Source organism: Lucilia cuprina, chromosome 5, assembly GCF_022045245.1.
Source record: "Lucilia cuprina isolate Lc7/37 chromosome 5, ASM2204524v1, whole genome shotgun sequence".
NCBI classification, from domain to species: Eukaryota; Metazoa; Arthropoda; class Insecta; order Diptera; family Calliphoridae; genus Lucilia; species Lucilia cuprina.
This window is the reverse complement of record NC_060953.1, coordinates 22,632,607-22,648,647: the sequence shown is the minus strand read 5'-3', so window position 1 is coordinate 22,648,647 and position 16,041 is coordinate 22,632,607. Positions and strand designations below refer to the sequence as shown.

General features: G+C 28.3%; 1 protein-coding gene across 2 annotated transcripts in view; it reads right to left on the bottom strand.

The window, feature by feature from the left end:
• Nucleotides 1-4,044: 4,044 nt before the first annotated feature.
• The window catches only part of LOC111688423 (membrane-bound transcription factor site-1 protease), a 188,627-nt gene continuing 176,630 nt past the window's right edge, over nt 4,045-16,041 (bottom strand). The window contains exon 5 of one of the 2 annotated variants that reach the window (XM_046951361.1): nt 4,045-4,709. In XM_046951361.1, coding sequence (XP_046807317.1) covers nt 4,092-4,709 — 618 coding nt within the window. In that variant the 3' untranslated portion in view covers nt 4,045-4,091. The remainder of the gene's footprint in view (nt 4,710-16,041) is intronic. The other variant, XM_046951362.1, reaches the window with a different exon arrangement.

The following is a 16,041-nucleotide window of genomic DNA, read 5'->3' as shown; positions in this document are numbered from 1 at the left end:
GCTCTTTAGCTTTAACCGTTTAGGCTGTGCGATGATGAATCAGTCAATCAGTCAGTCAGTCAGTCAGTCAGTCAGTCAGTAACGTTAGAATTTTATATATATAGATAGATATGTACTATTTCAAATTTCTTGTACATAAACAGGCATAAAATGGACATATTTACGTATACGAATTTTTAATGAAAGTATCGTGAGTCCAATGGTTGAATTGAGATATAAATTTTAATTTTTAAATTTGTGTACCAAAGACAATTTACATGTACATATCTGTTTTAAAATGTATAAAACATGTTCTGATTACATAAAACTTTAATTAGCAACTTGAATGGAATATACTTTCAAAAAAAATTCTCTAATTTAAAATTTTCTCTTAAAAACTTGGAATAGTTAAAGGATCACATATAGTACTGCTTAATGCCATTGGAATGTGGAGTCATACTACTTTAAAAATTGACAGTTCATACATATATAAATAACATTTTACTTATTAGAAAATCCATAATTTAGCACTGATGTTTATTACTTTGTAAAATGATTCCTACGACCTTTTCAAAAACAGCGCTTTTGAGGCTTCAATATTGTTTTCATTGGCGATATCATTAAATTTAATTTCTTCTCTTTGGTCATCGAAACTACAAGATAATAAATTAATTACACTAAATAATTGCTGATTTGTAAATATACACAAAACATTTGTAATAAATACAAAAAACTTCAAAATTACTGAGCTTAAGGTGAATGATACCGAAATCATAAAATAAAAACATAATAAAAACTTCATTCATACGCAAATAAAACCAAAATTCCCATAAAAATGCGTTATTCGTACTATCGAACAGTAAAATTGTGACTTTATTTGTATTATAGAGTAGACAATGCAACAATTTTGCCATTCGTATTATTGGACATTCGTAATAAAGAGGGTATGTACTATTGTCGCCCACTGTATTGATATATCATATGTTACGATCGGACTTTTAATGATGACGTAATACATAAAAAACAAAAAGTGCGGTATTTCTAGGCGTGGCAAAAAAATATTTTTGGAAATGTTATTAACATATTTTTAATCCTAGGGGGTGACTGACACAACTTTTTTTGTCCATAGAGACCGACCTATACTCCTATATAAAGCCTCATTTAGAAATATTTTTGTTTAACATATACCGTTTCCATAAAATTTGTCTATTGAAATTTTTTTGTTATACTCGGATTCGCTTTTATGCATAAATTGTTCTATGCATAAAAGTTTCTTTGTGAAAAATAAAAATTTTAAAGATACAGCTAATCACAAAAATAAGTATACAGAAATACTGATAATTGATTTTATTTAAAAAAGGATATTGCTTTTGAAAAAACAAATAAGTAACACATTTATTTATTAAATAATAATTACTTATTTATTAAATAATATTACTTATTTTCTAGATTTTTTTGTTGTTTGAGTTCTCATTTAAGGTGAAGCTAATTGGGTGCAAAATTTCCGTCACAAAAGTAATTATATTATATATATTTGGTTTCATGATGTTTGAATATAATTACTTTATAATAAAATATTTTTACACAATAACTTGGAAAAAATCCACTTTTAGTTCCGAAAAATTTAAATTTTTGGTAATTGGCCTGAATATTACTTATAGGAGCATTTTTTCATATTTATGGTCATCTTGCTATTTAAACCCCCGGAGCTTTGGATCGGGTATTCAATAATATCCCTTGTTTGTTCATTATGATGCATTAGAAGACGATATTTTAACTTTTAAAGTAATTTCTTTACAATAATTGCAATCGATTTCGGTCCATTGTCGGTTTTAACCATATATAGCGTTCATATTCGATATTTAAGGGGGTTTCCTAAAATTTATTTCTTACCATAGTAGCATTTTTGTATAATCGGAGAATTTGATAAATCTGTTTAAAAGGAAATATATAGAATTATCAAAATTCTCAAGTATATGTTGTAAGTATTAATAAATCGGAAATGGCCAAATCCAAGCATATCGCATTATTTTAAAAATAACAACTCTTTTTCAAATGTTAAAAATTTGGAAGGTTCACTGACCACCAGATCCAAAATCCGGGTCTAAAGTGGGAAAATATTTTGTAGAAATGAGAAAAACTGTTCTACTGATTATTTCCAGAGCCAATCGGCCCAAATTTCAAAATTATGGATCTAAAAGTAGATTTTTTCTAAGTTATTGTGTACAAAATATTTTTTTATTTAAACAGGTAAAATTTTCATAAATTTTGTCAATATAATTATATTGAAATGATCTGTATACTTTTTTTTGTGACGTAAATTTTGCACCTATTTAAATTTTGCACCTATTTAACCTCACCTTAAATGAGAACTCAAATAACAAAAATATCAAGAAAAAAGTAGTGAATAATAATTATTATAATTGTTTTAAATAAATAAATGTGTTACTTTTTTGTTTTTTGAAAAAATAATACCCTTTTTTAAATAAAACCAATTGTCAGTATTTCTCACAGATAACCAGATGTGATACCATTGACAGTTGTCAAAAAAGTAAATTCAAACCGTATGATTTTACATGGTTATCAAAATTCCGGGAATAAAAATAACTTCGTAAAGCTAGAAATAATTCTAAAGGGGTTTGACTGTATTGCAATTTGTTTTTTACATTTGAAGAAAATTAATTGTAAGGTGAAAAGAGATATATTTATATATTTGTCCCTCTTTTAAATCTCCCGTGGTTCATTATACATTTTCTTTTTTTGATTTTTCGTAATTTATTTTTTGTTTGCTTCCGCCATAGTGCTAAAATCAGCTGATTCCAGTCTATGGCAGCGTTCATATTGTTCTAATTACGAAGATTTTCGGGAATTCACACGTGCATAACCCGATCGTAAATAAAACTCATTGCAAGAGCGTAAAAATTACAAAAATTATCTTTAGTTGCTTGACAGCATTCAACAAAGTAGGTTGATGTCGCTTTGTTTCAGAAATTGCAAACATAAACAACATCATAATTTGCAAACAAGAAAGTAACTTGCAAAAAACTCATACACTTCAAAAACTTTTAAGGAATGCATAATAATAAAAATACATAAAAACTATATTTTTAATGCTTTTTTTAAACATTTTATATTAAAAAATCTAATCTTTTTAAAGAAATAAAATTTTCTTTTCTTTGAATATGTCTTATCTGTAAATTTACCATTTTACTTGTTATAAAACTTGATCATAACAAACGTAATTAGGAAATATTTTTTAAGTGTTTTTTAGTATTTTCTCACCACTACAATAACAGTTTCTCTTTCTGCGCTTGGTTGGTCTATGGTATTTTTGTATACTTATTTTTGTGATTCACTGTATTCTCATGGTGTAGAGTATTATATTGTCGGCCATACCCGACTATACTTTCCTACTTGTTTTCTACAAGAACGGCACAATTGGGACGAACGACAAATTTTTAGGAATGAATTTTCGTCGTCAGATAAATAAAATATTTTTTTGTTTTAGACATATGGTCACACGAATCTATGTATATGTAACCAAGAACTGATTTGAAAATTTATAAATTTAATTAATTTCCTGTAGTTTGTTTAAAAATGCCGCAAAACTTCATAAAAAATAATAAATTTTAAAACAAATCACAATTTGGAAGATTTATAGTGTTTCAGTCGACGAATATACGCAACGAATCATTATTAAGCAACTCGTTATGTTGGACGAAATTGGTCGTTCTTCCCAATTGTGCTTATACCATAATCCAAAAAAGTCGTCTTAAGAAAAATGACTTTGAATATTTAATTAAATTTTACTATGATAAATATATATGAAAAACTAAACTGTTTTGTACCCCTCAGTTTCAAAAACCAAAATTTTGGCTTATACCAGTTTTGTAGAAAATAAGAGATATATTTCCAAATCAGAAAATTGGCGGAATTCAGCGTATATGGATATACTTACGCATATGGTCCACATATGATTCCTTTATGATCGTTTTAGCGAAATACTTATAATTTCCCTCGAAGGTAACACGAAATACTGTTCCAACACACAAAAAATATCGCAACTTTAAAAATTGTGAATATTTATATATTTTTAAGTTAGAAACATATTTTTACGTTAGCACTGTTTTAGATAAATTATTGTAATAATGTTTATTAAAGATAAGTTCTTCACAAGATTGTATATGTCTTTTCTTCAAACTATTGGTGGGTTTCACAACTTTCGAAAATTTGTACAGTCTTGAATTTTTGACTCTTCTTGGTAACGTCTGGTGAGTTTTAATGTTTGAGTAAAACGATATGCTATTTAATTGTTTAAGTAATGATGATGTGTACGAATTCATTGTGTATTCCAAAAATGCTTTAAGTAACCAAAGGCAGTATTTGTCTGTAAATGTGGAATCTATACAATTTGAATCACCCATCAGTACTATCCGACCCAGTTTATTTTTATCGTGGAACATTCCTGGTTCAATTTTTGAATTATTGTTGGTGTCTCGTATTTCAGTAACAGATTTCATATTCGACTCAAGTAAAACTCTTTTATTTAGAATTGGATTTGAAATATTAATATTGCTCGTATCAAAAACATCATTTCCAGTATTAATCACATCAAATAATCTGGGAATTGATATTGTTTTCCTATCTATTGGATGCATTTGAAATAATCCTATAATTGGATATTTTGTTTTTATTCGATTGTAAGCTGCGATGTTCACATTGTTTATTATCTGTAAAAATAAGAATAAATATTGTACAAAATCTGCATAAAAAAGAAGGTTGTTAAACAGCATAATATAATGTATAATTTGGAAAAATAGTTGTTGTTAAACGTTAATAACGATCAGTTAAACAATAACTGAAGGTGGTGAAAATAGGGGTAAAAAACATATGTACAGTGTGGGAACAAACTAAAGTACGAACTTTTTCCTGCTCAGTAATACGTAAAAATTTTGTTATTTTGTAATTAATTTTATTAGGTTAGATAGAATATTATCTCTAAGTTTTAAAAACAATTTAATATGATGTTGAAAAGTGGCCTCCGATAGATTAGAGGTTAGGAGCGCCCAACAGGCCCGATAGAGGCTTATAAACCGGTTACCCAGTTAACCGAAACCCCGAATTAACTGGTTTTGTGAACCGGTTTTTTGAAAACTTCGATTTTCGGTTAACCGGGTTATCCGGTTTTTATATCTCGGTTAACAGGTCTCAACAAATTTAAATTTTAGTGCAAAATTGTATGATTTCTATACCCACCATCAAACAAGGTGGTCAATATAGATTTTGTCATTCCGTGTGCAACACATGGAAATAATTTTTATAGACCTCATAATATTCTAAGATCATCTAGCTATTTCCGTCCGATAACGTCCACAAAAAAAGAGATAGAAAGATAAATATTTAAAGGTAATATTCATAGAATCCATTAAAATTGTGAGAGTTTGTTTTATACGATTTGTTGGTGGTGTTCCTTTGATGTTGGTAGACGGGTCGAAAATGTTTATGAAACTTTAGTGGGTATTTCAAAGTTGACGGATACCGAACGTAGACTAAAACACCTATGACCATTAATAGCGTCAAAATAATGCAGTTTCCAGTTAAATATTAAATATTTAATTCAATTTCCCATAATTTATATATCCTTTTCACTGTTTGTGTTCCCACTACATAGAAGATATTGTCCTCAGCTTTGTCCTTAACGAATATATAAGCGACAACATCGTCAACGATTAGTTTTATAAATTTTAAATTTTTACCGAATACATTTTTATTACACCAAAAGAAAAGAAAAGAAAGGTTTTGAATTGACCTTATAGGCCAACCAGGGGCCCGGCGGGGGGTCTTCAAATTAGGACACCTCGGCTATGTTAAATTTTTAAAACGATCCTCTTTCTTCATTTGAGTTCCGATTTAAAAACAAGTAGGAAAGTTAGGAAATTTACCTAGTACTATTATTTTCATCAATGTATGTAACAAATTTAAGAGTCAACCTTATGGATGAAAATATTAGTACTAGGTAAATTTTCTAAAAGATGAGTTTTCCCTAATTATTTGTCACTTAAAAAATATTAGGTAGGCATGATATATATCAATGGAGATGTAATTTTGTCTATTTTTCAAAACTGTATATAATTTTTGAAAATTAAAAAATTCGTGGAATACTTTAAAAAAATTAAAAAATGTTTTTTATTCAGATTTTGCGAAGATACAAAATTTTCAAACTGCAATAAAATTTTTATTTATGAATATTTTTTAATGAAATTTTACAGTTAGGTAGATTTTTTTACTCAAAATCCAAAATTAAATAAAAATTTCGAAATCCCGGAATTCCAAAAAAAGTTTTAAAAATCCTAAAATGGGATTTTTTGGTTTTTTGCCTATTATATCCATACCAAGGGCGGGGTTATCGAAACCCGTTACAAAATAATTAAGAACATATTGGGTCATAAAAAAAGGTCACTATAATTTGATATCGACTATGCGATTTGAGAATTTTTCCTCAAAATTGAATTTTCCATAAAAATATGTTTTTTTTTGGATGGACCTGGTCCCCTCGGTATCAAAAATTTTTAGGTGTTGTTTCATTTATCGTATTTTATGTAAAGTCAGCTTTCCAAAATGTATAAATTCTATATACATCTTCTTAGAAACTTTTTAGATAACTTAAAAAGAAAAAGATACTTTGGTAATTGGCAAAAATCGCCTTTTTTAATTTTTTAAATGAAAATGCCTATAACTTTGGACTCAGTCATGATTTTTACATAATTCTTTCACTGTTTGATATATAAACTTGTTGTTAAGCGAATAAAAAATGGCGAAAATCGGGAATATTTGGACCTGCTATTATCAAAAAACTAAAGTAAGGACGGTAAAAATTTTAAAATTTTAATTTTCTAATGCGAATATTTCCTAAACTATAAGATATAATTTACTGCTACGACATTTTTTTGTGCTCGATGAGGAGATTCTATGTACGATTTTTTTTTTAAATCGGAACTCTTTTGAAGAAATAGGATCGTTTTAAAAATTTAACATAGCCGAGGTGTCCTAATTTGAGGACCCCCCGCCGGGCCCCTTGTTGGCCTATAAGGTCCAAATTCAAAACCTAAACTTGAGAACACCTCCTCTTTGCGCATACCAAATTTCATTAAAATCGGTTTAACCGAGCTATGACCAATTATTTGGTAATGAATATTGAACATTTAAGTGATTTTTGGGGAGGACATAAGTAAGTAGTATGAGAGTTATTACCAAATATGGACCGATTGTAATACAATTTGATTGTGTAATTTATGTATATAAGAGCAATATTTATTCGGGAATATTAATTTAGTAATGAGTTATGCGTGTTTAAGTGATTTTTGGGAGGTAACCTTGTATGGGAGCTATGACCAATTATGAACCGATCCGAAAAAACCTTCATATTACTATTTCTGTAAATATGAGCAATACTAGTGACAAATTTTATAAGGATATCTTCATTTACTAATGTGGCAATACGTACATACAGACGGACATATCTAGATCTCATATCTAGACTCTAACATAATTATTAAAGATTCGGATCTCGCCGATATCTGGGGTCCTCTAAAAACTGATTTCAACAGACAGATAGACGGACATGGCTTAATCGACTCTGCTATCTATAAGGATCCAGAATATATATGCTTTATAGGGTCGAAAAATTATATTATAATCAGTGTTGCCACTTTGGTTATTATTAACCAAAATTGGTTATTTTTATTTTGCATGTGTACCTGTGAATTATTTTTTCGTTTTGGTTACTTTTTGCAAACAATTGAACTAAATGTTGTTTGCTTTTATTCCAAAAATAAAATTAAAAAAAAAAAAACTTCTTTTATCTCTAGTTTTAAATCAATTATTTAAATATACATATCGTGCTATTTTGAATTTTGGTAATATGTGGAATTTGTTTTACTATTCGAAATTTGCTTATTAATGCAATTTATACATCTACTGGTTATACACAAAGGTATTTTTCGATATCTTAATTGGTTAGGATTTAGCAAAAGTACCTATGAGTTTTCCACATATTAAATGAGTTGATAAAAATCATAACAACACCGTAATATTATTTTATTTACACTAGTCAATCTAACACCGTGAATAATGAATCCTCCGTCCTTCCTTTAATATTTCTATTTTTAAGTAAAAAACTCGCGATACTTATATGAAAAAAATTTGGTGGGAATAGTCTACGTACTTAGTAGATTATGTCCTCCAAATTAAATTTTAAGTATAATTGCAACTTCTATATTGTATTGTATACAAAATTGTTATTACATCTAAACTCGTACGACGAACAATAATCGCGATATATGAAAATATGATGACCTTTGACTTCTACTATCTCACCATGACTTTTAGTTCTTTATTTACATTTTCTAGATGATGTTGTATACTAGTTTTTATTTTACCGTCTTAAATTCTATATTTTGGTCAATTTGTCGGATAATTTGGATAGATTACGTTTACAAATATTGCTGAAGTTATGCTAACATCCGCTACATGGTATTATAATTTAAACCCAAATTTCGAACGAAATGTCCAAATCTGTACATAAAATGATAAGAATTTTATAATTTAAAATTGTTTTCCAAAAAGTCATATGTGGAGTATTTTTAAATTGCGCTAAAACGCGTTAAAAACTCAAGTTATCTTTTAAAATAAATATTAATTACATTTGTTAACGAATCTGCGAAGAGACATATATTTATTGTTGAAAACACGTTAGAGTCGAAAAGAAACAAGATAGAAAACTGAAATATTTTGCCAAAATATTTTTTTTGACCCAGTTTTATTGGTATTGAAAATGCGAAATATCGGTCAACGATTTCATCTAGCCCCCATATTATGCCCTATTCAGAAAATTACTATATTGCTATATGAAATGAAATTCATATAGCGATGAAATTCATTATAAAAAGTTTTATTGGAAATGTATTTGTCAAAATTTATGAGGATCGGTATATAATTGAATCTATCCCTCATAAAAAGTCACCTCTGAAAATGACTTTAAAGCTTATAATGTACTGCAATATAGCAACAAAACACAACATAATCAAGTTTTAATGGAACTAAAATATCTCTGTCAGATTTTATGAGAATTGGTCCATAATTGACCATACGTCTCATATAAGATCTCGTAAAGAAAATTACTTTAACGCTCATAACTGTCTCCATAATAATAATTATAACATAGTTCCACTTCAGAAAATGAATTTGTTATTATGATGTCCAAATGTAAACATAAAACAAATAAAAATAATTTTGTTTACTTTTTTCTTAATTTGGTTATTTTTTATTCGAATTTTGGTTAGAAAAAAAATTTTGTTGTGGCAACACTGATTATAATTATATTATAGAAATTACAAACGAAATGACAAACTTATATATACCCTTCTCACGAAGGTGAAGGGTATAATTAACGTAATATAAAGTAACTTTTTACGACTTTAAAATTAGTATTTGATCATTCGACTTGGTAGAGCACTTTTATGAGGACTTTAGTAATTCCGAGATTTCGATCAAAATTTACACGAAATTAAGTAATTTCCAATACATTTGGTTAATTTGAAATCAAGTAAATTTTCTTCATTTTATTTAAATTAACTTCATATTACAATGATTTGCAAGCAAAATGTGTTCAAGTGTCAAAAGTCCTGGTCTGATCAGGAAAGATTTCATTTTTAATTTCGACCCCAAATTACTTAATTTCGACTCGGTCTGAATGGGCTACAAGATAATTTCCTTAAAAAATTGTATCCATTAGTCTATAGTTTCGCAAATTACACTAGACAACACTGAAAATTCCTTTTAAATAAAAAGAAGTTGATTCCTATGCATTTCCACCTGCTGAATTCAAAAATTGTTATGAAAAGATCCGTTAGTTCTAGTTTCCGAGATATTTTTTGGTATTTTATACTTAATTTCTCAGAACCTGACCAATATTCATAGAGTTATTCAACAACCTTGAATATCCTGCAGCGAAGTTAAAAATTGTTCTTTTTCGGTTTATCCTTACAACTATAATTTAAGCTAAACGAGTTTGATTTCTTTTTACGATATAATATCAACACATAACAATAACAACATTTTTAAATAAAAATTGGAAGTTTTAAATAACAATTGAAATATTTTGCAATAAATTCGTAATTTTTGGTTAATGTGTTTTTTACAATATTTGTTCTTCATACATCAATATTTGTTCTTCATACATCATGATACATTAAACCTATATACAAAAATTTTTTGACACAAAAACAAAAGAATAGTGAAAACTTACGACACACAACGTGATTGTGAAATGTATAATATTTTGAATTCATGAGTATATAAAAATAACAAACAAAAGTTGAATTCAATAAGAAATATTTCACTGCGTTTTTATCGAATTTCCAGTTTTCACCAAAAAAAGGTATTATTGGTTTGTATTGGTAGTACTTTATGGAAAAACACAAAAAATTTATCCCAATGTATAGTTATAAGCAGGGAAACCGAAAACATGCTCTAAAAAAGTGTTTTCAAGTAAAATTTAAAATATATGTTCCAAAAATATTTTTTTTTAATTTTTTTAATATTGAAAAGCTCAAAAAGACTGAAATTGTAATGAAATAATAAATGTTTAATGTCATATTCTATATCCTACAACATTTTTTTCATAAATGTTTCATCTCATAGTTTGAAGAACTAGTATAATAGAATTTCGTTTTACGTTCAAATAACCAATAAATAACATAAAACCATTTGGTCCCCAAAAAACATATTTCAAACAACAAAGTTTGACACATTTCTTCCAATTGTATTCATAGCTTTTAAACTGACATTTAATCGGTGTTGTCATAAATTCCAATAATTAGTGAAATCAAAAGTAATCGGGTTTATGTCCGATTTAAAATATAAGGCTTTATTGAATAAAAAACTATAACATAACGATTTTTTTTTCAAAATTGTAAAATAGGCTAAAAAATTAAAAAAGAATAAAAAATAGAATTTATTTATAGAATCCATACGACGCACCACAAAAAACATGGATTTGCATATTTTGGTTTCCCTGGTTATAAGGATAAAAAAAAACACATTTTTCAAGTTCCTTGCAAAGCAATCTAGTTTTGCTGCAATAACTGTCATCATGATTATGCTTTTTAGAAAGATAATTTGTGGAATTTTTCATGTTGTTAAAAAAAAACTTTGGAATTTAGTTCCAGTTCTGCAAAATTAAGTTAAAAATAAGGTGGTGTGAACAATTGTAATAATTATATTTGTTTAATTCTAAGCAGAAGTATTTTTTTTATAATATTGGAATGAATAATATATTCATTTTATACACACCATCAAAAACTCTTACTTGTTATTTTTAACTATGTTTAAATATTTTGGTACTTATTTTAAGTGCTCATGTACCAAATATACCAGTTAATATATAAGGACTATTATACACAACGTTGTCGATTATCAACTGTTCTCTTTTACACTTACTTTCGCAACAAGTATCATGCATATTTTCGCCGTAATCATGTATATGTCGCTTCAGATATACATTTTTTGAGATAGATATATATTTATCAGGTTATCTATACTCTTCTAAAAGGTGTGATCTATAGTAATGATCGATGTAACAGGTCTTTTGAATTTTAACACCAAGTAAGAAAAGAGTAACTTCGAATACCGCTAAAGATCGGAAAAAAATCAACGTGGTTTAAATATGAAAATTTTTGATATCGTTCTGAATATTTACCCTAAATATATTTAGGGTATACAGCATCTGTATCTTCACTGACAAGATGACTAATGAATTAGAAAGTATTTATATAACACATTATAATTAAGACCTTATTAGACTACTTCTGTGTATGTATGTTGATAGGTAAGTAATTACAATTGATAGCTATTACCCAGTTTTTGCTGGGTATATGATCAGGAAATAATATAGTTTCCAATAAAATCAAAAATAATCTCCGGAAGGATATTATCCGTGGAAACATTTATTTATTTGCCAAAAGATGTTCACGAAATTTCCAAAGGTCTGAGACAGGTTCTCCAAATACCATTAAACTGACCATAAGGAAACTTTTTAAACAATGTGGAATAATTTAGATATCCTAATCTGATAACTAATATTGTTTTTCCCATGTGTAGTTCTACTACAATCTCTCGGGTACGTTTTCTGACTGACCTGGACGAGTTTGGACCTCATGGTCGTCAGCACTGAACTTCGAACTCGAGAGAATTAATTTTTATTACCACCTGGAATAACTTTGATTCTGCGTGGATTCTACTGATATCTGAACATCTCATAACATCTCATAAACTTCCAAACAAACATAAATCCACTGTCCTGAGGAAAAATTCAACTTTAATTCCTCCTGCTTTACTTCCTCTACTTACATAACACTATTTTTTATTAAAACATATAAAATCTAACTTCTTATTTCTTATTTTATTGAATAAATTATCAATACATAATTATACTCTTATTCCTATTTTGTTTTGATCAAGCTATTACAAAGAACTTTTTTATCTCTTGCTTTATTTGAAAAAAAGAGAGTTAATCAATCGCTCTGTTAAGAGTGATATTACTACAAAAGCAAAGCTTAAAAAATTCTCTGTAATTAGTTGGTTATAATTACAATCCATATTTTTTATTGCATCACATACAACATGTAAATTTATGTTGTTCTCTCTCTCTCTTACTTATAATTATACCCTTCACCTTCGTGAGAAGGGTATATATAAGTTTGTCATTCCGTTTGTAATTTCTATAATATAATTTTCCGACCCTATAAAGTATATATATTCTGGATCCTTATAGATAGCGGAGTCGATTAAGCCATGTCCGTCTGTCTGCCTGTCTATCTGTCTGTTGAAATCAGTTTTTAGAGGACCCCAGATATCGGCGAGATCCGAATCTTCAATAATTCTATTAGACATGCTTTCGAGAAGATCGCTATTTAAAATCAGCAAAATCGGTCGGTAAATAACGGAGTTATGAGCAAAAATCCGAGACAACCTCTGAAAATTTCATCAAAAAATTATTATAAAAGCAACAAAAACACTGTACATAGAAAAAGATGTACACGAGTGTGTGTAGATGTATTTGGTTTTATTCAGCTGTGTATTTTTTTTGTATGTTTGGAATTCAAACATACAAAGAATACACAGCAAAAAAAATATGATTTGCATTTTTTGTTAAAATCAAATAATTTATCCTTTTGCTTTGCAAATATATTTTTTAATGAATAGAAAAAAGTATTTAAAACATTTTCAATTGTATGAGAGTAGATTGTGAGTTATTGTACAATAATTTTATATGCGAATAATGTAAGTTTGAAATTTAAAACTAACACAAATTTTTTCCAAGTGCTTTTTAAAACAATTTTTTTTTACGATAAACAAAAACAAAATCTACGTCTCGTCAATGTTTACCAGCAATGAATCAGAGGTCGAAGTCGACCGGATTCGAGCCGGAGCTTAGCCGCCGCCGAACTATATTTAGTTGCTTGAGCCGCCGCCGAAACATTCGGCATAAATCGACTCAAATTTTTTTAATGTTTTTATTAACTAGACTGTAAGATCAATTATGTTTAAAATACACTATGGTGAAGGGTATATAAGATTCGGCACAGCCGAATATAGCACTCTTACTTGTTTTTTTTGTATGTTTATTTTTTTTTTGCAATATATGAAATATTGAAGATGAACTAACTTTTGACTTTTCATGTAAAACTTCAGTGTCGTAGGTAAGGAAAGGGTGTGTTAGGGTTTTTTTTTAATCGATTGCCTATAAAAAAACATGGATGGGAGGGATAGTTGGCTACAGCTAACATCTAGCTGTACCTCATATTAAAATGTGTAATTCAATAGACAATATGGAAACAAAATTTATGATAATTCTTCGTGTTGGCGTGATAAGAGCATAAATGAAAGCGCACGTATTTTTTTTTGATATTGAACATTCGGTCTCTTAATAGCAACAAGATCCCCTCCCAAAACTCCCGAACTAGTTAGCTTCTTATCCATCCTAACATAACAAAAACAATTTAATACACAATGTCTGTACAAAAATCGCAATATCTCAAAAACTAGAGCTAACCGTAAATAACCGATTTTTGAATTCAGCGGATGGAAATACATAGGAATTAGATATTTTTATTTAAAAGGCACGCAAAAATTCGATTTTGTTGACATCTGTTATAAGCCACAGATACGCGTTTTTCGGCTTATCTCTCTAGAGACATAATATTTTCTGTTTAGTAGACATCTGCATGAGTGCATTAAATGACTTACAAGTCTCTCGATAATTATATGATTGCTGTCTGTATTTCAGCCGATGTTAAAAAATTTCACAGTTGATCATCTACACACTACAATACAACTGCAAAAGCAAACAAATACAAAAGAAACAGAGACTTTAGAGTTGAGAGTAAAAAACAAATCGGAATAATGTATGATCTGTTTCGGAACGTTTCGAGACAACTTATGAGTAATTTTATAGAATTAATGTTTATTTAAACAAATAAGAATAAAATGATTTTAGTAAATGAAATACTATTAGTACAATTATAAGTCGGCAAAAATTCAAATAGTCAATGGCAATTATTTTTTTATATTTTCTCACACACATTCATACATATGCTTTCAACCAACTATATAATTTTTTTGTATTTTTTATGCAAAGATCGTGTTGTATTCATGTAAATTGCCAAAAATCTTTGAACAGATCAGTCGTAGATTCCGAAATGTTTTTGCCAAATGATATTAAACTTTCCACAATTGTCAACGAGCGAGACGAGTAATATTGATACTATGCTGTACCGTGAATTCAAGAACATGCCCTGCAGAAAATGAAGCGATAATTGTCTTAATTCCACTAGTACTATTACTAGTACAAGTTGGGTTAGAGTTTTTATGAAAAATACTAGTACTAGTAGCAGTTGATTGGCGCCACTTGTAGGCTGATTTTTGTTTGACATGTGTTGGAAAAAATAAATTTTTTAAATTATTAAAATATAATTTTAAAACATTTTGCATAAAAACGATATTTTCAAACATATCCCTTCAAATGAGAGAATAGTGCAAGCAAATCCATATGTAAGTACGTCTATTAAATTTGAAAACTGCAATAAGTTTAATATTTGTTTTATCGTACGGCAAATGTTTTTATAACGAAATGAAGATATGTACATGTATGGATTTTTTGGACACAATAAAAAGTTTACAGTTGGAAACTAGTACTGCTGATTTTGGTACTAGTTAAATACTAGTTTGGTTCTAGTTCCATTTCCTGCAGGGTGTATACTCATTAGTGTCTGACCAAACGTTCGGGTACGCGTTCGGAATTCGGTAAAAAGTGAGGTTCGGCCATTGTTCGGTGTTCGGCGAAATTTTGACCGAACACTGAACGCCGAACTTTTTATAAAATGTTTATTTATCATACAGAAGTTATCAGACATCCTGGATGTACAATAAATTTCTGATAAACATAGGTACAGAACGCCTTTTCGGCTGATTTGAAAAACTGTTAACCAGAAAGTGATTAAAAAGCTGAAAAAGGTGAAACATTTATTTTGAATTAACTAGTTTTGACTGTAAATCCTTGGTCTCATTTGTAACATTAAAATTTTCTAGGTCCTTCATCTCAAACGATCTAGACACGTCTGTCAGTCAGACTGTCTTTTAAAAGAATGATAGGACCTAAACTATTGTTGCATTTTGATTGGTATTCAAAATGGACTAATCTCTTTACATTTGGTCATGGCCTCGATATAAGCTTCACTTTAGAAAATGACATTCATAACAGGCTTAAAAATACTAGTATTTTTTTTTTTAATAATCCTTAAATTTTTTATGAACCAAAATTTCATATAAATAGGCAAATTGAAATTTACGAATTGTGTTAAAAATTTTAAGTATGTTATATTTATATTATCTTTATATTATATATATTTTTTTATTGTTTTAGAAACTGTAATTCGATTGATTTCGATACATATTTTAAAAGGAATTTTGATTACTTGGATCATAATATGATCATGTATATAT